This window comes from Limanda limanda, chromosome 17, assembly GCF_963576545.1.
Source record: "Limanda limanda chromosome 17, fLimLim1.1, whole genome shotgun sequence".
Classification (NCBI taxonomy): domain Eukaryota; kingdom Metazoa; phylum Chordata; class Actinopteri; order Pleuronectiformes; family Pleuronectidae; genus Limanda; species Limanda limanda.
Window position 1 is genome coordinate 6,919,883 of NC_083652.1, and position 23,242 is coordinate 6,943,124.

General features: G+C 41.2%; 3 protein-coding genes across 4 annotated transcripts; 1 reads left to right on the plus strand and 2 right to left on the minus strand.

The window, feature by feature from the left end:
- Positions 1–491: 491 nt before the first annotated feature.
- ppp1caa (protein phosphatase 1, catalytic subunit, alpha isozyme a) lies at positions 492–8,401 on the minus strand. Of its 2 annotated transcripts, none has more exons than XM_061089593.1 (8): positions 8,276–8,401; positions 7,914–8,025; positions 3,259–3,390; positions 2,802–3,032; positions 2,600–2,704; positions 2,289–2,512; positions 1,424–1,558; positions 492–1,108 (listed from the first exon to the last, which is right to left on the minus strand). In XM_061089593.1, the coding sequence occupies exons 2-8, from the start codon at positions 7,966–7,968 to the stop codon at positions 992–994; spliced, it is 999 nt and encodes a 332-aa protein (XP_060945576.1). In that variant the 5' UTR covers positions 7,969–8,025; positions 8,276–8,401; the 3' UTR covers positions 492–991. The 2 variants fall into 2 exon arrangements, with proteins under 2 accessions (XP_060945576.1, XP_060945575.1); XM_061089592.1 differs by having other exon boundaries at positions 8,254–8,401.
- Positions 8,402–12,339: 3,938 nt separating this feature from the next.
- cldni (claudin i) lies at positions 12,340–13,435 on the plus strand. Its single transcript, XM_061090322.1, has 2 exons — positions 12,340–12,471; positions 12,932–13,435. Exons 1-2 carry the CDS (start codon positions 12,340–12,342, stop codon positions 13,433–13,435), a joined length of 636 nt encoding a protein of 211 aa, XP_060946305.1.
- Positions 13,436–14,626: 1,191 nt separating this feature from the next.
- coro1a (coronin, actin binding protein, 1A) lies at positions 14,627–22,719 on the minus strand. Its single transcript, XM_061090321.1, has 11 exons — positions 22,623–22,719; positions 21,273–21,476; positions 20,369–20,491; positions 20,113–20,242; positions 18,614–18,795; positions 17,869–17,988; positions 17,027–17,131; positions 16,776–16,921; positions 15,948–16,005; positions 15,639–15,854; positions 14,627–14,953 (listed from the first exon to the last, which is right to left on the minus strand). The coding sequence occupies exons 2-11, from the start codon at positions 21,468–21,470 to the stop codon at positions 14,861–14,863; spliced, it is 1,371 nt and encodes a 456-aa protein (XP_060946304.1). The 5' UTR covers positions 21,471–21,476; positions 22,623–22,719; the 3' UTR covers positions 14,627–14,860.
- Between the last annotated feature and the right edge of the window lie 523 nt (positions 22,720–23,242).

A 23,242-nucleotide genomic window follows, 5' to 3' on the forward strand; every position in this document is an offset into this window, starting at 1 on the left:
AGAGCTGTCAGGTCTCACATAGTATGTACGAGGCAATTAGCAGCAACAGCAGCTCAGTGACGGAGCTTCTGTATCTTCCTCAGGTTTCTAAACATGTGAAATGCCCTTTTGCTTCAACTGCAGGCAAACTGGGGCTAAAAATGACACTTTCGACCTTAGAAGCAATGGCGAACACAAAGTGATCAGCGTGGTGGCATAATTAAAATAAATGGTTGTTTTTATTCATCTTAACTTTCAGTGAACTAAAAACCAAAGAAGAAGAAGAAAAAGAATTAAACCAAGTTGGTTTCATATATCTACAACAGAAGCAAAACCATTTCACATCCATGACTGTTCTCAAATCAGTTTTCTAAAAGGAAAAAAACAACAAAAAAAACATGTCTCATGGATTCACCTGCACATATTTCCCCCGGTGCAACCAGTGTATTGTATGTGCCGTTTCTGTTTGACCCCTCCCACCCCACGTGCCCACCCATGTGCCCTCCCTGCCCAACCCCATCACATAGACACACACAGACCTCGGAAAAACAGGATGTACAAAAGCTTTTGTTTAGCATTAAACAGTGCAGGGCCTTAACATAAACAGCCAAGGCTCCTTTCTCTTGCCCCTTCCTCTCCCCCTGCACCCAGGTTTGAATTTACATCATAGATAGGCTCCAACCAACCTCTACAAAATGACAGGAAACAACAGAGGGTAGCCTAGTGAAGGAAGAAAAAAAAATTATAATAACGCATATACAGAATATAGAAATTACTTCTGTATCAGTCGCACTTTTTATACACATTTGCACACAAGGAATTACACGCAGACAGCCAAACAAACTGTTAAAAATAGTTTTAGAGAGAAGAAATATGATTGAACCCTGGACACTTGTTTGCTTTTGTTGCTGTTTGGTGACAAGGGAGAAACAAGTTTGGGAGGTAGAGGGGGAAAAAAGAACACTGGGCCGACAGGGGGGTGGCAGGTTGTTGGAGGTGAACCCAGTGGGTGTTATTTCTTGGCCTTGGCGGCCTTGGCTGAATTTCGCGGCGGAGTGACTGGTCTCCCAGATCCCATTCCTCCCCCTCCGCCATAAGGATACAATTTCTTATCTGCTGGTTTCAGAATCTGTGAGAGAGACAAGAGCAACAATTAGGTTTACATTAATTAACTTTTAGTAGAGATACACCAGTATTTCAGTATTTATGTCGTACAATAAATGTAAACAAGATAAAGTAAAACAGATAGTGTGAAAAAGGGAAACATTTCCAGCAAATTAGGTTCATTACACAATGAGAAGTATTAGCACACGCTCCATTTGAAGATAAGATAACCCTTTTAATTTCCCCAAGGAGATTTGTTTCCTCCGCCTGTTCACAATCCACACAGAAACAGAGATATGTTCACACAACAATACAGTCATCTCCTAACCCACACACACACCTGGAAGGAGCACATGAGCGTCTCATCCACACTCATCATGGCACCAGCGTTGTCAAACTCTCCACAGTAGTTGGGAGCCGAGAATAAGGTGACGAGCTGCCTCTTCGCGAAAAACTCATAACCATCTTCCACGACCTTAGGATGGAGATGAAAAAGTCAATACTGCACACAGTGTAATGAATAAGAAGCAAGACAAAATACAACATGCCAGACGGTCACTTGGATTGTAAGTACCATTGTTGTCCAGGTGGTTTTGAGGTTTAATCATAAGATTTTAATGCAAATTTTTTGTGTTAATTACATACGCCAAAGAGTTTATGTTTTCGTTTGCATTTATTAGCGGGATTAAGCAAAGTTATTGGAGGAAGATGAACCCACTATATTTTGTTGTGGCTCTGAATCAGAGGGCAGATCCTGGACTTCCCCCCTTTTCTAACATTGTGAGACAGGACGTTTAAATCTTTTGTTGATTTCTCAGAGAAGAATTCTTGGATCTTGATGAAAACTATCAGGAATGTTAAGGGGACTTTATGAGTTTGCACATGTTGGTGAATTTAAATTCAGTTTCATATAGGAACTGTGGGCCATGGGGTATGCAGTCTGAGGGACATTCTAGTTAAACTGTGTGTTTATTAAAGATGTTGGACTGGACTGAATTATTATCAATAATCACCTTCTAACATTCCCCCCCGGCTTCATGTTTATAAATGAGGAAATTGCACAATATAAGAAACATCTCTCAACATACAGCTGTATGAATAACCCTGACAATGTAAATGGAAAAACTGTTATTGTTATCTATCATTAGTGTATCTTTATTCCTTACTAAGGCTTTAATCTCTACAGAGTAAATCATAAACATTACCTGATGTGCCCTGCATATTAGGTCCATGTCGTGTTTGTGCAAAAATTTGGCCACCACATCTGCCCCAAACGTGAAGGAGACGCCGCGGTCGTTTTCCCCCCAGCCGAGCACATCCTTGTCTGGGTCGGCCCACAGCAGGTCACACAGAAGACCCTGGTCAGGCACGTCTGTGGGTCGCATTACTCTTCGGATCTGCTCCATCGACTGGAGGTCAGGAGAGAGACCTGAAACGAGGACATGCACGGAACACACTCTTAGTCTGGTTCTCATTAGCTAATGGGGGCTTCACTGCATCTTCTGTTAAGACCCACCTCCATGACAGCAGAAGATTTTCTCATCTACAATGGCAGCCACAGGTAAACAGTTGAAGCAATCTGTGAAGGTCTTCCACAGCTTAATGTTATACCGTCGCTTACCTTTTAACAAAACAGGAGAAAAAAAGAATTTAGTAATGTTTAACAGTTCAGATTTGAATTGTATGCTTTATTCTATCAACAGGCTCTGTGCACTTACACTCATCGTAGAAGCCGTAGATTCGATTAATAGAGGCGCATTCATGATTGCCGCGCAGCAGGAAAAAGTTCTCTGGATATTTAATCTTGTACGCTAGAAGCAGGCATATAGTCTCCAGTGACTGCTTCCCTCTGTCTACGTAGTCACCCAGGAACAAGTAGTTGCTTTCTGGGGGGAAGCCTCCATATTCAAAGAGTCGGAGCAGATCATAGTATTGACCGTGGACATCACCTGCAGGGGGCAGCAGAGAAGAGTCATTAAAACGCTGTACTTCGCTGATGGGTGTAGTTGGTTTCACATGCAGAGTCGACACTTACCAAGTGATACAAGTAGTCATAACAGACGATGAAACCAGGCAGATCGTGAATAAAACCTCACATGATGACCATCCTACCCGCCTCATAAACTTGGTATTTCAGACTTAAAGCTTCACAGAAACTAACTGAGCATTACTCACCACAGATTTTGAGGGGAGCCTCTAGTTCAAGCAGGATTGGCTGACTCAGGAAGATTTCACGGGATTTGAGGCAAAGGCCACGGATCTCGGTTTCTGACAGCTGGACATTCTTTCCTGGCCGAGAGCCCTTGACTGAAAAGAAAAGGAGACAGGTGTTTTATTGGAGACACAATAACACAACAAAGACACAGCGGTGGTCAGAGCTTTAAGAAAGACTCCTATAAAGAATAGCAATGAAATCTGAAGCTGGGACTTTGAACCCTCCACCGGACTGGAAAGCTAACACCTCCCACCAGCCAAATGCTAGTGAATTCTGTGAGCCGTCGACTTCCAACAGCCACTTGAGCAGGTAACCATATCATTTAGAGGTATAACTCTATAGTCTGTAATTTTGGAAACCATACACCATCACAAGAGATTCACCTTTTACTGTTCATCAAACCACAACACAACAAGATGCGCTTGTGTCGTATGCGAACAGATTCAACATAAAAAAAAAAACATGACCAGTGGAAACTAGTCTGATGAAAGCTGCAAAAGGTTTTGCTAAAGTGGCAGTTCAATTTGAAGCTGGGTGGAAGATGTAAAACCCACTTCCTCCTTCTGGCAAATGTAGCTGCAGCAACGACAATGCACACACATAATTAGGGCGCTCGTGATATAGCCTGCTGAGCAACACAGAAATAACAAACCACGGGCTGTTATAACACTTTCTGTTGCTGTCACCCAGAGACGTCCACTGATACAATCTGCAGAACTGAGCAGGTCTATCAGGTCTCTCTCTGTTTACACTTGGAACACACACACACATACACTGAATAGAGTCAAACAAATGATCAGGTCTGGAACATAAGTTAATTTCCTGACAGAAATCTTCTCTTAAAAGGTAGAAATACAATGGGCCGCTGTGGCTCAGGGGTCATGGCGGACGTCCTCTAAATCATAGATCAAAGTGCTGCACATAGATGCAGTGTATGAAGGTGTGTGTGAATGTAAAACTGTGCTTGATGTAACTGTTCTAATGTCTAGTAAATGATACAGACCATTTGCCATATCAATCAATCGTCAATATATGAAGCCGGTCAAAATTCAGATCAAATATTTGCCCTTTGTGTCTGACTGTGGTGTTGTGTGTGAAGTGTGCACTGTGGCCTTGTGCACGACTGATCCTGATGGAGTTTGGATTTGGGGTTGTTTGTAACATCGACAGAATCAATCGCGCCTCCATCCCTACATCTGCTACATGACAGCAAGGCACCTCCCGACACAAACCGCAAGAGTGACGAGCCTCCGTCCCACCTCACCAATCCTACACGGGCTACTGAATAGTTAATGTACGTGCAGTGTTGAACAGACTGCCTCCGACTATCTCAGTGACTTTGTTAACAGAGCTCTCTCAAATATGTTTATGAAATGGATTAAACAGACAGTCACAGATTAACAGACGTATGAATGTAAACAAGTAAAGCAAAACAGCAAAAAAAAGTATTTTCAGCATTGAACAAGGGAGTTTCTCTCAAAACTCACGAAATGCTTGCTCGTTATGGGAACTGCTTCTTGGTCAAAACTGAGATCAGAGTTACAAAGTGGTTATCCATCCACAAACAAGAGACTCTAGTTGAACAAACAGAGCAATGCCACCAAGTCCAGGTTCAGATCAAGCTCATATCACTTTTTTAACTAAACATGAGCAAAATAACACCTTCAGAGTGGGTTTTAACTTGCCATTTCATTATTCAACTTGTCTTTCAAGTGGGCAATTCAGCCGGGCAAAAATAGGAAAATTAACACTTTAATTTTTGGCCATATTGTAAAGTCATTTATGTGAGTAAAGAACACTTGATTGGATGAACCAGAGCAGACCCTTCAAAGACAAACATAAATTTAGAATGACTGATTTAACTTGCGATATCTTAAACTGTTACTTCACTGATCTTATTAAGTATGCCATTAATGACAGCCCCTTATAAAAAAAGACAATGGAGGAGTGAATCATATGTAAGAACTCTGAACTCAAGCGATAATAGTCAAGATAATTTCTGACTAAGAAATTGTTCTCGTAAACAGAGGCACAGACTGTGTTTTTAAGCCATGATTGGAGTATGTCAGAGATTACTTATTGTGTTACAGGAAGCACCTGACCATCAGGACTATCACCCCAAACGTCGTAAATGTGTTTGCTTGTTTCAGACTGACACAGCAGCCATTTTCCCGTCCCGTGTATATGTTGTTTAATGGCAAATGCACCTGTCTTAATGGTGCTTGCAAAGCACTTGGGGGAGAGGCTGAGAGTAGAAATAGACAAATGGGTGAGGAAAACTGGCTTATCCTGGCATGACACCAAAAAACAAGGTCCTAAAAAGTGAAAAGTAGGAATAAATACTGCAGTGCTGCATGTCACTTTAACCTGGATTACAGAGGGCTAAGCCCTGACAGAGCTTACTCCAAAGTTAGCCACATAGTGGGCAACAGTGAGCTTATCATGCGGGGTACAGACAAAAGGCTTTCCATTGCGCTGATCAGGGGACAGAAAACAAAGAGCTGGACCAGCACGGCAGAAAAGCTGTAGCTGCTGCAGGGGTGTTGTAATCAACAGTTGGTTTGGTCCAGTACTCCCGAGCCAGTGTTGGGCCTTCAGCTCGGGCTCATGTTAGGCCATTTTCTTCAGACATGCTGTAAACAACTCTCACTCCTTACAGTTAACTCTAGCTGTACGCAAGTAATCCAATTGAAACTGCTCATTATCCAAACACATTTAAATGGTTTATTTTGGAAACACAGTGAGCTAGCAAGGGGGTTACCTCTGTGTCCACATAGGAAATCAACCTGCTGTGGGATAATTTTCCAATCTCTTAACGTGTCACCTGCAGTGGGCCGGCTGTTCTGGAGTCTGCTGTAGTCTTAGAGTGGATCAACGTAAGAGTAACATTAACTGGCGAGTGGTTGCTCTCAGTAATAAAACTGCTAATGCTGGAAAAGGTCAAGTGAGTTACATAAGAGGATATAAATACTGCCATTATCAGGGTTGTTTGTCTTCTTCTGTGTTTGGCAGACAACCTTATCACAAACCTGACCATAACAACCCGTGTACAAAACACTCCAGTCTGGTCCACAGTCAAAGTCAAACTCCGTGTAGGCACCATGAGTGCATATGCATATTTGTCAATAATCCCAATTACCTCCACCAGCTCAGCTTAGGCCAGTCACACGCAGTCTATACTTAAGACTGTAAAGACACAGGGGCTACGGTCACATTTGTTATGAGAGTTATGTCTGGGAAAACTCTCTGTACCCTACACTCCTTAGCTACTGACCAAAACAGATTCTGATACTGGGACGAAATGTGCAATTTAGAGCCGTAGCCAACAAATACAATGCTGCTCCTGTGAAAGTCACGCAAAGATGATTCTTTACAACAGTTCCACTGGGGAAACACGTACATGCGTGTGAGTCGGGCAGAGTTTTCGCACCCAGCACACCGGCCTTGCAAGGACAACTCCAGAGGTCACACGCGCATTTCCAGTGCTCTTTAGATGAACTGTACAGTCGACTCTGAAGAGATTCATGCTTCTGTTTATTGTCCTGCGGGCTCCTGTTACACAATCATCATGTGGCTGTGACAATAAAACAGCCCTGTCTTCCCTCATACACACAAAACCCCGACCATAACAAATCTGTCTCCACAGACTCTACACAGTTGGACATTTAAAACTCTCTATTTAGGAAGGAATGGTTTGTGTTGAACTTGCAGGGCCACCATCTCACAATCACTCTGTATCTGCCGTGAAACGTTTCTACGTCAAAACCATTCCACGGCATTTGCTTGCACCTTGAATTATCCAGGTGTTTTGCAACAGCTCCCCTGTAAACATGTAAGGCTTTTCCACCACGGGACTACATGACGCTGCTTCACTGCAACAAGTTGTGTATTAGTCGTTCAGGTACCGCTTAAAACTGCAGAGAAAGATGACCAAGAGATTCACACGATAGAATAGCTAACACGTGCGTACACCTCTTTAAGTCACTCTGGGGGAAGGTGGTGGCTGTGAAACTGAAATCAGATCCTGACACACTGCAACTGGAACAGTGAACACAACACAGGGCAGTCTACCCCAGTAACTGAGAAGCCCTCATGGGGAAGGGCAGAAGAACTACCCAACACCATGGTTCCCCAGGAAACAAGTACCAATGAAAGCAAACGTTTAAAAGGCCAAAAAATTAAACCCCTTTTTCAGAGTTGGAACTTGTCTGAGCTGAAATACAAGAAAAGTCAGCTGAATTATTAAAAAAAAAAAAAAAAAGCCAGTAATGTATGAGAATGGGCATCAAAAGGTGCCAGTGATGGAGCGTCATCTACCTCCCCGGAGCTGCTGTACTAACACATGCATGCATTTCAGTTGAAAACTGTATGTAACGACTGTCATTTATAAAAAAAAAACATCACCTAGCAAAGTAAATGTGGAAAGACTGGATTCGGTTTCACTTCAACCTTTCATCCAAGCCCCACCAGTGCGAGGTCGGCTGCTAGCACAAAGCGTGGCCGCCTCAACTTCGACCCACTCACCTGGGCAATAAAACACACATTTCACCGGAACACACATCACTCTCTGTCTAAGCGGCGAACAGAGCCGCACACTGGGCTCGGTCCTCCTCACCTTCCAAGAGACGCTGAATTATAGAGTCGATGTTTAATTTGTCCGGCTCCGCCATTTTCTTTATTTTCTGACGTTCCTCGGGCGGTGGAGACCTTGGTTTTCCGCGCGGCACCTTGGGTTCGGAGAGCAGAGAGAAACACACACGGACTGGTTAGACAGCTGCTGACAGGAGACGCGTCGCCTCCGGTCGGGGAGCCGCCGGGGGTCTCGCAGGGAGAACCGAGCAATGGAGGCGGACTGGAACAATCAATGAGCTCATGCGAGCCTGCGCTAGCCTAGGTAGCTGCTAGCCAAGTAACGTAAGCTACGGAACTGCAGCTAGCGATATAACACGACTCACGATGAGATGAAGTCCTCCAAACCTGGTGTCAGCGGCCCTCTGGGTGAATGATGAGTAAGTCCTGGCCCCTCTCCCGCGGTTCGCCCGGATCCCTTCGCTCTCCCCCCAGGAACTTCAGAGGAGGATCGGTTCTCTCCGAAGTGTCTACGGTGCCAGAGGAGGCCGAATCAAACCCAGCTCCCCCTACGTTTCTCACAACCTGATTGGTCGGTCCCAGCATTTACAGCCAGAATTCTCGCATCTGATTGGACGCACGCTGGGTCCGTCTCAGACCGCGCCCCCAGCCGTTTCCAACGTCATCACGGTGTTTCAGTCAGAGCCGGAAGCGCGCCACCGTGTGTTTACAGTAGGAATTACACCGTAGAGCCTAAAACAACACCACAAGGTTGTTTCATATAACATTTGAAGTTGATTTAAATGGTCGATTACAATCAAGAATTTAAATATTGAATCGAGTTGAATACCCTGAATATAATCCTCTCAAGTTTATTTATAAAGCACATTTTAAAACAACTAGAGTTGACCAAAGTGCTGTACAATAAAATAACAATAGAATAAGGGAAGACAAAAAAAAACTAATAGCAACAGCCAATAAAAATAACAGTAGAATGAAAGAAGATAAGAACAAAACACAAAATAGTAAAATCCACCCAATAAGCTTAACGTGCATCCACAATTCAATCCCTTTGATTTACAGAGAGACTAAATGAGCAAGAAACAAGATCATTTAAGATAGGATTAATAGGTGAGACTTGTTCTAGGGCAATCAAAAGACAGAACAGGTGGGTCTTTAGTTTATATGTCTCAACAGAGGGTGGGCACTGAATTGGTCTGAGGATCGAAAGGGATCTGGGGATGGGAGGGGGGCAGAGGAGTTCAGATGGGTAATGGGGCCCTGAGCCGGGTCTAGCTTTTAAAAACGATTAAAAGATCCATTAAATCAATCCTGTACTAGTCATAATTAAATAATGACCATGGTTTTGTTTTTGCTAGTAATTAGCACAACATGTACAGTACTCAGCTGACATCACAGGGAACCTTGGGATGAGTAATTTACAGCATTTTATACGTTTGCCATTTCAGTTTACATTAAATTTCCCAAAACATTTACATCATTTTATCATCATATAAGCCTTATTTCCACCTTAACTACCCACATGATTAAAACACATAAATACTTAAATTGGCTAATATTAACAATCCAGTCTTGTATTATATGATCTAAAAATAATTACAATGTGAATACATACTTAATAAATAATTCATGAAATAAAAGGATGAAATTTACAGTGCAGTGTAAGAAATTTGTAAATATTTGATAGATTTATTTATAATTTTTTTATGCTGAAACTTGTATCCTGTTATTTATTCATAATAAAGTTATTTTATTTATTTGGGAAGTTTAATAATGATGATATTAATGCCAGCAATACTACCACTAGGAGTGGTAATACGTATACTACTACTACTATTACTAATACTAATACTAATAATACTACTTATAATAATATTTATAAGAATAATAATACTTGATTCACTTAGTGATGTAAGATTATAAAAATACTAGCGAAAATAGCCCATTCATTCCGGCTGAATGAAATATTTTTTTATAGTGAATAAGATATATTTATATTTTATTTGGTATTTAAAAGTGCCGTTTTTGAGCAGCATCTGTTATATTACAATACAATACATGCACAATTTTTTTTGGATGTATGTTAAGTTTGTGTTATTCTAAACATGTGATTTCTCTTCAGAGAGAAGATCTCAACTAGCACCTGTGTTATTCTCTGCATGTGTCCCTGTCTGACTTTTCATAGAGGCTCCAAAGATTTCCTTTTCCTCATTTTTCCACTTCCCATGACCTACAAAGACCCAGCTTGTAATGTTACGCAAAATCCTAACACCCAGTCAGTCTCGGTTTCCTAAATCCAGTCGCCTCACATTCGTCATCGCAGGTTTCGACACATGTTCGTAGGTGTAGGGAGGGGGGGGGGGGGTCCAGGTAGAGAATCCCAGGTGGTATTTATTTGTTTAGACTGCAGGAGCGTAGAGAAAAACAGATGACTCATTTTTTCTTTCTCTGGCAACTCGTGATGGATACAACTGGAGTGATTCACTCATAATCGTCATCATCATCATTGGTGCAATCACAACACTGTCTCTGAGTGTTTTTTTATGAGTTTTCACCAAAAGAAACTGATACTAAAACATCACACCTTAAAAAAAAACAATCCCCATAGAAACACTGAGTTTTTCCCTCCGAGCTGTTACCAGGACTAAGGTGGAAAAAAGAGAGGGGAACACACACACAAGACAAGTCCAGTCTGGTCTTGAGGTCCTCCCCTCCTTCTGAGGCTCAGCCCCACCCTACACCTTACATTCCTCTACAAATACCCCATCTTATTCCACACGACTGTTGTACATCACAAAACAGCATCTTCAAAACAACGCACAGCCAGCAAGAGAAGAAGAGCCACTAAAAAAAAAACTTCACCCCAATTTTTTCAAGTTTTCACATCAGGTTCGGAGGCAAGGATAGAAGGTAAGCATCACTTAATTCCTTTATTCAGCGTGAACTCTGGGTCTGCAAAAGCTTGAAGAGAGCGAGGATGAGAGGATTGTTTGAGGATTAGTTTAATATCTTTTTATGTGCACTAGTAAAAAGGATGAAAAAAAATGCAAATTAACAGTTGAAAAGGGAAAAAACTATTCAAGGCTTTCATTTTAAACCGAGACACCCTTTTTGTCTGTGTCTGTGAATGATATGCATAATGTGACAACAGTTCATTTTTTAAGATGAAATTGCAGATCTTTGAGGGACAGAAAAAAACCTGAATCTGATTTTAATTCCACTGACCCACATCAGATTAGTCTCCAGTGTTTAATCTGCTCTGGAAGTTTGTGATGTGGGGTGGGTCACATATGCTTGGAAGTAAGATATTTTTGTCCCGGCCTAATTCCAGCAGAGGTGCCCTGCTGTCCCTATGTCTCCATTATTAGCTTCGCTTTGATATTTCACATTAGTAGACTAGATTTAATCGTAAGTAACTAATAGTCATTTTATTTGCGTGACATTTGTTGATTTATAAAAAGAAACAAAAAGTTTGTGTTTTCAGATTGTAAAGGACAAGCTGTAAACTCTGTTGGTGGAGAACAAAAGAAAGGGATTCGTGTTTTCCCTTTTTTTTATTAACTCAAATTCTAAATTCAGATTTTCCTTCATGATATGTGATTTCTTAAGCTTTGTTTTCAATTCACAGATATCAAAATGCGGCATATATAAAACTAAAGCAACTGCAATTAAACAAATTAAAAACGTAATTAAAGTTCAGGTTATCGCACTGCATCACTTTAATGCAAAGAAGTCTTCTGTTCCTCAGATTGACTTCGAGCTCCCTTTACTTTATTATTTGTATGAAGATTAATCGTAAAGTGACCGTTAATAAATGAGTGAGGCTGAGGTTTTCGAAGTAAGGAGATGTGAGGGAGTGGATAGGCAGGTCGTGGGCGGAGATTCGGGAGGCGAAGGCCTGTCGGGACATGAGTGTCTCAAAAAATATAGCCCTAAGTAACATTATCCATAGGCTTGTTGGAGGGAACAGCTTTCTGTCTTAGGAGTGGTTGTGTGTGCTCAGCTATGTGATCACACACACACACGCGCACACGCACACACAAATACACAAACACACACACACACACACACACACACACACACACACACACACACACACACACACACACACACACACACACACACACACACATAACACTACAGTAACAACAGATAAATAGCTCTTACATCCTAAAACAGTGGAAGACTTTCAACAACTCCTCCTCTGTAACAATAAGAGGGACCACTGAAAGAACTAGGAAATAAAAGCATGTAGTGATTTTTAAGGATTTATACTGTTGATACATTCATCATTAATTCACGTTTATGGACAGAAACAAACCGAAACACATCTCTTTTTGGATTTAAAGGGATCCACCCTCCTCAGATGAATTACCTATTGAGTAGGCCTGAGACAACATCACAATGATCTTGTTCATACCGTGGTTTTTATCTCTTTTGTCTTTTCCAGGATGGGATCTGTCGGAGTTCATATTGTGTGTGTGGCCCTCGGGCTCCTCGGCCTGATCGGGATCATCGTGTGCTGCGCTCTCCCTCAGTGGAAGGTCACCTCTTTCACAGGATCCAACATTGTGACGGCACAGGTAAATAAAACTTAAAAAACGACATGGTACAAATCTTAATGAGTGGGAAAAAAGACATCACACTTAATATTTTCTGAAAGCGCAGCAGTGAATGAAATCTCCTATAACGTCTTTCATGGGGAAATTTCACAACAATGTTTAATCTGAGCTTCATTTAATTATCTGACTAAATGTTTCCAATTTTTCCCACTATTGTATTGTTATTATTATTCAATCTACTGTTGGGTGGTTTAATTATAACAGTTCATCATATTTATAAGCTCATTATATTTTTTGTCAGACTTTGTCAGACTTTTAAACTAAAAGAGTAATATAAATAAAGTGGAGTAAAAACGTAATGTCTTTCTCAACTGTTGAGGAGAAGAAGTAAAATCTCTAATAAAATGGAAAAGTTTAACACAAGTTACATTTAACCACTGGACATGACGAGACTGATCTCTTTCTGTGTGTGTGTGAACAGAGGTCTCAGCAGGGCCTGTGGATGACCTGTGTGGTGCAGAGCACAGGCCAGCAGCAGTGCAAGAACTTTGAATCCATGCTGGTGTTGCCCTCTGACCTGCAAGCCGCCCGTGCCCTGACCATCATCGCCTGCATGATCAGCTTCCTCAGCCTCCTCATCCTGTTCTGTGGCGCTGACTTCACCACCTGCGTCGAGAACGAAGAGGCCAAACCCAAGATGAGCCTGGTGGCCGGGGTGGGCCTGATGCTGGCCGGTCTCCTGGTGATCATCCCCGTCAGCTGGTCCGCACACGTCACTGTGCGAGAATTCAACAATCCCATGTCGACCGGCTCTCCAAGTATGGAGCTGGGAGCGTGCGTCTTTGTGGGTTGGGGGGCTGGCGTTCTGCTCCTCCTGGCTGGAGGTCTCTTGTGCTGCTTCAGCAGGCGCCAATCAGGTGGTTCAGGGGGAACAGCCAAGTACTACAGCAACAGCGCTTCAGCCCCTAACAAAAACTATGTGTAGGGCCTAATGAAAGGGACTGGAGTCTGAGAGAAAGGATGGGAGGGGGATTTAGTTGGAGAAAAACTGGGAAGGAGCAAAGTAGACGACACCAGGGGAGAAAAACAGAGTAAATGTGTAAATATACTGAATTCTGATAATAACTGGCTCCAGTTTATTTCTTTTATATTCAAATGTGTCATTTTAGTTTTAATGTCCAGTGTGTTATATTTAGGTGAAAGGGTTTCTATTGACATAGACATTTTATATAAAATAATACTAGTGATGTTTTCACTTTTGTGTTTCATTTAAATTGTTAAAATTATTGTTTTCTTTATACTTGAATGGGCCCTATTATTTTTGATAATTTATATTAACATCAGGAGAAGGTCCTCTCTACGGAGGCTGCCATGTTTTGTACAGTAGTTAAGACTGGACAAACTAAACACCTTTTGAGTTGTTATGAAAACTGTAGGCTCCAACAGGTTCTCTGTCATGTTTGAAAAGGGATTGGTGGGTGAGGGGTATTTAGAGGCAACATGCAACTTCACCACTAGATGTCACAAAATCCTACACACTGAACCTTTAAAGCTGTTTTATTGTTAGGTGCTGGGTTATGCTTAAACTTTGTAAATGGAAGACAAATACTTTACAGGCCAAAGATTGTAAATGTACACACATGTAACACTTTGTAATCATAGAATAAAAAATGTGTTTGGCTTACTGCTTTGAAATATACAATATTCTCCTTTTCTAAATTCCCAATTGTCTCGAAATGAACCAAACAAGTGGAAATTAAACCTTCAAGAGATGATGAAAATGTGTTTGTGAGAAGAAAAGATGATCTGGTCTACTCAAAGATAAAAGAGGGAATTGACCTTTTTAGATGCACTACTGGCTGATGTTTCTCATGCAGTGTGGATCAACCATTCCCCTTCTGTGATTGTCTTCAGTCTTCTGTTTCTCCTTAATCGTTTTTTATAAAACTGTAAAAAACTGTTTTTAACCAAAGGCACCTAAGGAGGCCTCAGGGAGCATCTGCGTGCACTTCTCTGACGACACATTCTCAAACGGTCTTGTGATATTTCATAACTTTTCATGAAACAATTGTTATTGCTCCTTTTGTTTTGTAAGATTGATTAAGTGTGATTAAAAGTCTGCCTCATTCAAATGGGTGTATTGTGTGTTTGTTTAAAAAAGAAAAAGGCAAAAATAAATCATCGAAATACAGATTTTATTTCAAACTAAATGCATATATTAAAAAAGGAATTAAAAAAACAAACAATTAAACCAAATAAACAAATTCAAGCTTCAAGGTCTAAAGATGGATGTTGAATAACATCTCTTGCCCTAATCTCTCCCTTTGTGTCACAAGGATCAGAAGGTAACAACCATTCTTTCCCTCACGTTGTTTGTTCATCTGTTTGTCTTTTGATTTATTTCTCTAGTTTACTGCTTGCTCTCCAGCTCCCTCACACGCTGGGTCAGCTCCTCTATCGCTGCAGTGAGGTCCTTCACCTCCTTCCTCAACGACTGGACCTCCTGAGAAACAGACAGAGTTGGGATTTGATGGAGACTCATTAGACACATAAAAGTAGACAACAATTAAATATCCAACTATTGAAAACAGCACTAAAAACATTTACTACTAATCGTTATTTGATGAAGTTCAATTAAAGCAACGATATCCCAGTTTTAACTAGAGTGGAACCTCTGCCAAGGACCAACACTCGCTTTTGATTCAGTCAAGCTGCACCAAATCTCACACGCTCATCAGTCGTCTACATATGCCTGATGTGTCATCGGGATTAATGAATGATTCTCTGGGAAATTGGGGAAAAAACTTCACAAAAACAACCCCCTTATCTCACAATTTTACAGAACGACACTGCCCAAAAAGTTAAGATGATTTTCCTTGGCCCATGTTCATCCATCCACTCAATTTGTCAGTGGTTTATGCATAATCCTGCTCACAAACAACAATGAAAACATAATCCACCTTGGTGAAGGTGAAAATGTTCTGCATTCACAACAGAATTATAATCAGTACTTAAGTATGTAAGTAAGTAAAAGTACTCATTATACTGAAAAATAGTATCCATTATTCTTATATAAGAAAACTTTATAAAAATGCTAATTTAATTTAATTTTAGTGGATAATTTATGTAAAGCTTCAGATAACACTTTGATCCCAATATAAGTTGGTGTATGGTTTTAAAAGTCTCACCCCGCTGTTTTCTGGTGGACCCCCAGCAGAAGCAACCGTGGTCTTCAGGAGAGTCTTGTGAACTTTGAACTCCTTGGCCTTGGTGGTTGCTACGAACCCATCCTTTAGGGATATCAGAATGGGCTGGGCATTCTTGCCTTGAAACCACTCGTCAGCTTCGACCGAGGGCTCAGGGCCGATGGTGTCCGGGTACAGATCCTCCTGGAACAGGTCAGACTGCGCAGGTGGAGACGACAGGGTCAGACCAAAAACATGCTGAAATGATTCTGGACTAACTTTGCTTGGTTAACACTTGATAAAGAACTTTACCTTGCGTGGTACTGTCATCACTATGGGCTCACATTTCCTGTCATGGAGTTTGTAGAACCTGAAGGGGGAATTATTTGTTCAAATCAGTTTCTTCACAACTCAGGTTCTTCCAAATACTGGACACACCAAACAAAACTAAGAGTCTACACTCATGCAAAGCAGTAGACTGTGAGACTGCACAGCAATACTTTCAGTACAGAAAGGGAATTTCAAGAAGCATCTTTTCCATTTGAAAAGGAATCCAATTTTAAGAAAAATATATTTAACTTTGACTATCATAAAGCAAATTTCAAATTGTAAAATCTGAGTTTGTGCATGTGCATTAATAGAACATTTATGGGAAACAAGATATAACAATGATATGCAAATGATTCTAGCAGACGGAATGTTTTCCTTATTTTAAGAGTAAAACCACTTGTACAACATCTTAATTGATCTAAACGCTACAATTAGAAATGTAACTCGCTCATAAAGACTAATGTCACTGATTGACCATGTGTTACCAGCTTAGTTTATTTATAAGTATTAAATGTCCGGGTTTGCCTGATTTGTTTTGCAGGTCATAAACCATAGAAATTGGCCAATTTAAGGTGCTGGTCCAAATGTTAAGGATCACCAAATCTGCCATGGGAGGGGTGGGGCCTGACCACAATCATCAGGATATATCCTCTGGTGACTATGACCATCTGTACAAGATCTTGTGACAACACATGCAGTTAATGTTGGGATATTTCAGGTTGCATCAGCTAACTGAAACACAGACAGTCATGCAGCCAACACACCTCAAAACTCTCAAATTGCTACTGTTGGTTTTATAGACGCACAAACCTGGCAATTTCACACTTGTTGACCTCCAGGCCTCTCTTGGCCATGTATCCCATCCCCTTCTGGCTCTCCTTGCTGCTGTACATGGAGAGGTAGTGAACATAAGGAGCTTCGTCCGTCACCTCAAAGTACCGGATGCTGCTGTCCCCCTGTGACGAAGACATGACAAACAAGTCAGCCCTTTGTACGTGTGGGACAGCGTCAGAGTGAGACAGCCGCAGAGTGGGAACCTCATTTCATCAACTAAAGCTAACCTTGCCACAGAGGTAGACGATGCCAGTGTCCGGGTCAAAATAAGGCATAAGGACACCGCTGCTGGTGTCCAGCTCCTGCAGGGTCAGCGGCTCACCGAAGTTCTTCTGTGAGAAGACATTCACATACACAGAATAAGTAATCACATTACATTTAATGCAATATCCCATATAAAAACAAATAAGGCTCAGGCAGTCTGCGGGTAAGCCAAGGATTTAATGATGTGAGCTATTGCTGAACAACACCGCCCTAAATGCTGTAATGAGGCTATTGTGAAACAGAGATGTTGGCAATATAATAAGTAAGTGCCAAGACAAATAATTATCAGTCTGAATGCACCACAAAGTACAACTGGAGAGATTTTCTCACCATATCTACGATTGAAAGTCTGATCTAACAAGCATTTGCTACTTCGGTAATGTCCATGCTGAATTTATGAAGTGAAGGTATGAACCAGATTAAGTCAAATCACAACTTGGAACCTCCAGCACACAAACACTGAGGGTGAACTTTAAGTGAGAAACATATCCATAACAGTTTTTAATAAACAATGTCTCACATGTATTTTTTTCTAATTGCTGACAGGTGATAATGCTCTGGAGCAGGGTCTTTTTAAGTCTAAGACTGTGGATCTCCCTTCAAGGCTTGGAAAAATATGACCCCCTTAAAGTCACTGTAGCCTATGGGAGCATGACTATTCTATTCGATCTATTCAGAATTCAACAAAACTTAAACCAAATCTCACATTTATAGTAACCACCTGATTTATTTTGAGAATTCCTGTGAAACCTAATATATAGATATATATTTTTAGAAATACTGAGATTTAGGTTTTGACACTTACCGGATCCCAGAGCGCCACCTGCCTCTCACTCACACGACTGAAACCCGTAGTGAGGATCTTGCCGTTGGACACGAACACGGCCCTGATCGGCCTGGAGCCCTCATGAGCCTTCTCCTTCTCCTGTTGATGTGAGAGGCACAGTCCAATTCATCACCACTCAATGTTTCTATAAGGGCCATGACAACTGCAGTAATTCTATTATCATGACTTTTATGAAACAAACTGTCAAACAAAAATAAATGATGGAAATGATTTCTTCTTATGCATTAAATATTTAGAAGAAAACTATATTAAATATATAGAATCATTCAGTTTAATCCCAAAATTCAGGTTTCACACAGAAATCCAAGTGCGTAAAATGTTCATGTGAAGAGAAGCAGAGGGACAAACCCATTAAGAGCAGCAACACAGTGATTCTTATATCCCAATGGTGTTTTTGTTTATAATATACCATCTAATGAACTTATTCACAATATATACTCAAAAATGTTATTAAAAGAAGAAGTGTCATATTTTTACGTCAACTGAAATGGAAAACATTAATAGAAAGTAAATCAGTTTTTTTTTAAAAATGTAAGCTGTTTTCCAGTCATACAAATTTGATAATCTGTTTTCTTTAATCATCAGACAAACAAAAATCAATGATTGGAAATGTTGAATTTCATTATTATGTGATCTTTTAGGCTTTTTGCCCTGATCACGATGACAGTTAAATGTCGGTACAGATGCCCGGCAGTAAACCTACAAAGAGGACGGTGCCCTTGCGTGGGTCCAGCACCCGCATGGTCTTATCCTTGCAGGTGGTGAGGATCATGGAGCCGTCCCTGTTCCAGCTGGAGCTGTAGATGAGGTCTGGGTGGACGGTGTCAATCCTCACCACCGCCTCCCCACGAGCCACATTCCACAGGATCACCACGTTATCACAGCCTGCATGGACACAACAGTGACAAATGGAGAGATGGGCAAGTATAATATAAAATATAAACAGTCTAAGTCGAATCCAGACTCATTTCAGCTCATATTCTGCCTTATCTTTTACAAACAGACACAATTCAACCTGGAGCAAGCTGAGTAAACGCATCACACTCCATTTCCTTAAAGGTTCAGTGTGTAAGATTTAGTTGAAAGGGATCTATTGGCAGAAGCTGAATATAAAATAATCCTATATTTGATTCACTAGTGTGGTTCATCTAATATGTATAAATTGTTGTTTTCTTAATCCTAGAATGGGCCTTCTCTATTTATATAGCAATGTTTGCTTCGATCACTAAGGAAAGAAGAAACAAGCACACTGAACAGATCTAAATAAATCTTGACTGTGCCACAAATCCCTAGACATGAAAACATGAAAGCTTTATCGCAGACTTAAAGAATCAAATGTTTGTGTGTGAGCAGCAGTAAGAGAAAGCTAAATGAACATAATATCATATTTACTTTCCACCATATAGACTGTGCATACAGAAGGATGACATGATGCTCCCCAAGAGTGAAGCCAAAACGTTTAGATCGCCACCTGCTGGCTGGCTGCAGTGTAGGTTAGAAAACCCACCTCTTCTATGTTAGTAAATGAGACATCAGTCAAACTAAAAATAATCTGTATTTTCTCAAAGTTGGTTTCTGTCATTTTAGGTAGTTTTTATCCCACTGATGTTTGTTCAAGTGTGCATCTTCCAGTATGGTTTGGTAGTTTGGTTTCGATTAGTTATTTGATGCCTTTAAAAAATGAGGTGAAGCATCATGATTGACAGCTGACACTGACTCATGATTGGTTGAGTGCGTGTATTGGCAAGACCGTGCTACCACTGCTCCATCCTTTTTATTCAGTCTATATTTTAATTTCAATAGAAATGCATGATGATGAGATAATCCTACTCTGGTCCTGATCACATTATTCTGTGGTTCAAATTAATTGTTGAATTGTGTGTTTTTTGCTGTACCTGCAGCCCTCAGCTGTTATTGTAGTATTATCTCTACATGAGTTCACAGTCTAACACACACACTGAGCGGTTCAAAGTCAAACCAGAGTCAAAAAGAGGGCTGATCGTTTCTCAGAATGAAGACTGTGGGTGGAGCTGTGAGAACTTCCTGTTCCACGAAGGTGCGAGTCGCATTCAACAGAACATCTGTGAGCTTTCGTATGTTTATCCCCCCCTGGTTCCTCTCATGTACCGGATGCATTTCTGCACAGGCGCTCAGCGTGAATGTGTTTTTAGCGGGTTTGTGAGGATGAAACGTGGGTAATACCTGCACTCATCAGCACATTGTGGGCAGTGGGGTGCCAGCTCAGGATGCCAACACGTTTGGAGTGGCCGTTCAACTTCACCACGGGCTCTGTGAGAGAGGATGTCAGCCCGCCATCCGGGATCTCCCAGATCTATTTATTCACAAAGATATTAGGGCATGAATCACGGTACATCACAAGAATGTGGGTCATGCCATGCACTGGAAAAACATAAAAAAATACATTCATGTTTGCTGTTGAAACATTGTGATGCTTTACCATGACGCTGCAGTCCTCAGAGCCGCTGGCGATGATGTTGTCATTGTGTGGACAAAACTCGATGTCCAGGACGGGACCTGTGTGGCCGCACACAGTGGGGTAAGACATGTCGATACGCCCTGTCTGCAGAGAGAGAAACAGCAAGAAAGATGTTGAATACGACATAAATACAACACAAATAATACAACAATCACCAACGAGGCAGCTACAAAGCAGTACATAAAAATAATCTTTTCTTTTAGTTTATATATATGTAATAACTCATAACAGCCCAAAGTCAAATAAAAATATTTATATATATATCCTCATTATAACCTTAAGCAGGGAAGAGAAATATTTAAGATATTTGTAAATTAAATGTAAGACTTCTTAATCAAATTTAAGACCTTTTTTTTAGGGCTTTCCAATACCTGCAGAGAACCTAAACACATCAATTCACAAGCCTCATATCGTGACAATTCTGACCCTTGACAAGGTCACAGGGTTTGTGGCCCAGTCTCCACCTTCTTTAGACTCATAAAACGGAAGAACGAAGTTGCAAAGCGACCAACATGCCGTAAGAGAACTGCAGAGAAACCATGATGATGCCACATCCTGCCCTGACTGAACTGACAACAAACTCCTAATATGGTGAAAACCTCTCAGCAGCAGAGCGAGTGACGTGTACAAAGACTCAATGTCACTACTAAACTTCCTTATTCAGCTCTATGTGTGAAGGTGACTGGCAGTATTCAAATTTTAAAGCCTTGGCTTGGTGTTACAAAAAAAACACATCACACCACCCTGCATCTGATATGATCAAAAGTATTTATAAGTGTGAGTAAAAACAAAAGTGCTATGAGGAGTCAGAGATGTTTTTCTTCTTTGTGCCAATGTAACCATGGACGGGCCTTGTGACATATACCTTGCCCATGGGCAGCACGATGAAGGATCCTCCGCCGCTCGCGTCCACGATCATGGCGACAAACTTGGGGTTAACGGAGCAGAAGCCGCTGTCCCAGGTCATCTGGGAGATTCGGATGTCATCATAGCATTGGTCAGCTTTCAGAGCCTGGCCAAAGACGTGGCGGAACTTACTGCTCCTCACAACCTTCCTGGACATGGTGAACTGAGACATAAAGAGAGCCATATGAGAAAGAGATTAAAAGGAACAGAGTTGTATGTGTTTCAGGCCAGCTGAAGTGAGAGATCTGATCAACAGTTGTCATTTGAAAGCTGAATGAAAACAGTGACCTGTAGAAGGTCCACCGATGTCACTTACCTTTTATTATCTAGGAATTAATGTGGAAATAAACTGACGGGCAAAAAGCTGACGACACAGTTCAAATACACGGCAGATAAAAAAAAAAAGAGGAAGGCAAAGCTTTCACAACTCCTTCCTCTCGTCTGTCTGAAACTGGCCCTCTCTCCTGCTCTACACTGCGTAAATAAGTGTGCATATGCTGAACACAAGAATAGAAGACAGCAGTGTGAAGACAACACACGTGAAATGCAATGCTGTTTTTCAAAAGTCGACTTGCACAAGCTGTGTGCTTAAAATTGGTAGATCAACTTTCCCAAAGCGACAGTTATACCACATCCTTCAGAGTGAGCAAAACCACGAGCCCTTCTGAATTCTCCTTCACCTTCCTCTGTGCTGTCACAGGCTTACACACTTTAAAATATTTAAATCATTTCAACCTGCACCTTAAAACACATTCCGCAGAATGAATGAACCCTTCATCAAAGCAGGAATCGAACTTGAATGAGTTACGTGATCAAATCTAGCAATAAAGCATTTTAATCGCTACCTGCTGCGAAATGAACAAATCCTGCATCATCGAGCAACAGAGCCACCAATCAAAAACACTGAATATGTCTTGCTTTACCTCCATTTGTTGATTTTACTTCCTGAAACATGCAGCCGCGCCTAATCTTAGAAGCTCGGAATCAGAAGAAGCCTGCAACAGTTTTGCTGCATGTGCATCACAAGACCTCTCCGGCTGCTCTGCTCTAATTTAATAATCCTTTATAGAGTGGGCCCTAATTTTATCAGGAGCCTAAATGCATGTAAATCATCTCTCCCTGTCACTGTCTCTCTCTGTTGTGATGGAAAGCACTTCCCTCTACAAAGTAGGAAACTAGAAATAGGAGAAACTCATGTGATCGTGTGGAACAAAGACAAAATTCAAATCATATGATAAATCTATCTAATACACACAATAGATATGTTCAGGGATGCTCTGCGAGTGTAAGACAGATGCTGCAGGCCTACCTGGGAGTTGTGCGGGGGGGCGATACAGCTGAAGGAGTTCCGGCGCTGCACCAAACACCCTGTCACCAGAATAAGGACTTAGAGTAGATGGTGTAGGTTAAAGTACATCACAGAAAGACATGGAGGAAGTGAGAGTTACAAACGAAGGTGGAAGTGGGAGGTGCCTGCTCTGACATTTGGGGTTTGAAAAACTGCCGGAGGCAAGTGAAGGGAGGTTTCAAGAGATCAGAATATTGTACAATTTTGTTGTAGTTCAGTCATATCAGTTGTTCAGGGGCCACCTTGGTGTCAGAAGGACTTCATTTGAATGATCATAAAAAGGTTTAAAAGCTTCAGATGATATGCTGCATTGCTGAGATGCACCGTGTCGGGCGGAGGGGAAGTTTAAATCTGACAGGAAAGGTTTTGATCATTACAACATAACGACGAGACAGTAGGGGAACTGCTGAGAGAACTTCATGATCACAGTTGACTTTTTTTTAATTATGGTAAATGTAGGACCCGGTGTTTGGTTTTAGTGTAGAGTTTGAGCCATACTCCACCTGCTGGCCTCTTTGCATTCATTTGAACCTAAGGAAATCAGGTCGGCTGATTCAGTCATTTCTTTTATCAAGAGCATT

Coding starts and splice junctions, on each gene's coding strand:
- ppp1caa (XM_061089593.1), bottom strand. CDS start 7,968: ATGGCGGAGCCGGACAAATTAAACATCGACTCTATAATTCAGCGTCTC. Junction 2,513..2,599: donor AATCTTCTGCTGTCATGGAG/GTGGGTCTTAAC, acceptor TCCTCGTTTCAG/GTCTCTCTCCTGACCTCCAG. Junction 1,559..2,288: donor TAATATGCAGGGCACATCAG/GTAATGTTTATG, acceptor CTCCATCCTAAG/GTCGTGGAAGATGGTTATGA.
- cldni (XM_061090322.1), top strand. CDS start 12,340: ATGGGATCTGTCGGAGTTCATATTGTGTGTGTGGCCCTCGGGCTCCTC. Junction 12,472..12,931: donor CCAACATTGTGACGGCACAG/GTAAATAAAACT, acceptor GTGTGTGAACAG/AGGTCTCAGCAGGGCCTGTG.
- coro1a (XM_061090321.1), bottom strand. CDS start 21,470: ATGTCCAGGAAGGTTGTGAGGAGCAGTAAGTTCCGCCACGTCTTTGGC. Junction 20,243..20,368: donor CTGAGGACTGCAGCGTCATG/GTAAAGCATCAC, acceptor GTGAATAAATAG/ATCTGGGAGATCCCGGATGG. Junction 18,796..20,112: donor CAATGTGCTGATGAGTGCAG/GTATTACCCACG, acceptor GTGTCCATGCAG/GCTGTGATAACGTGGTGATC.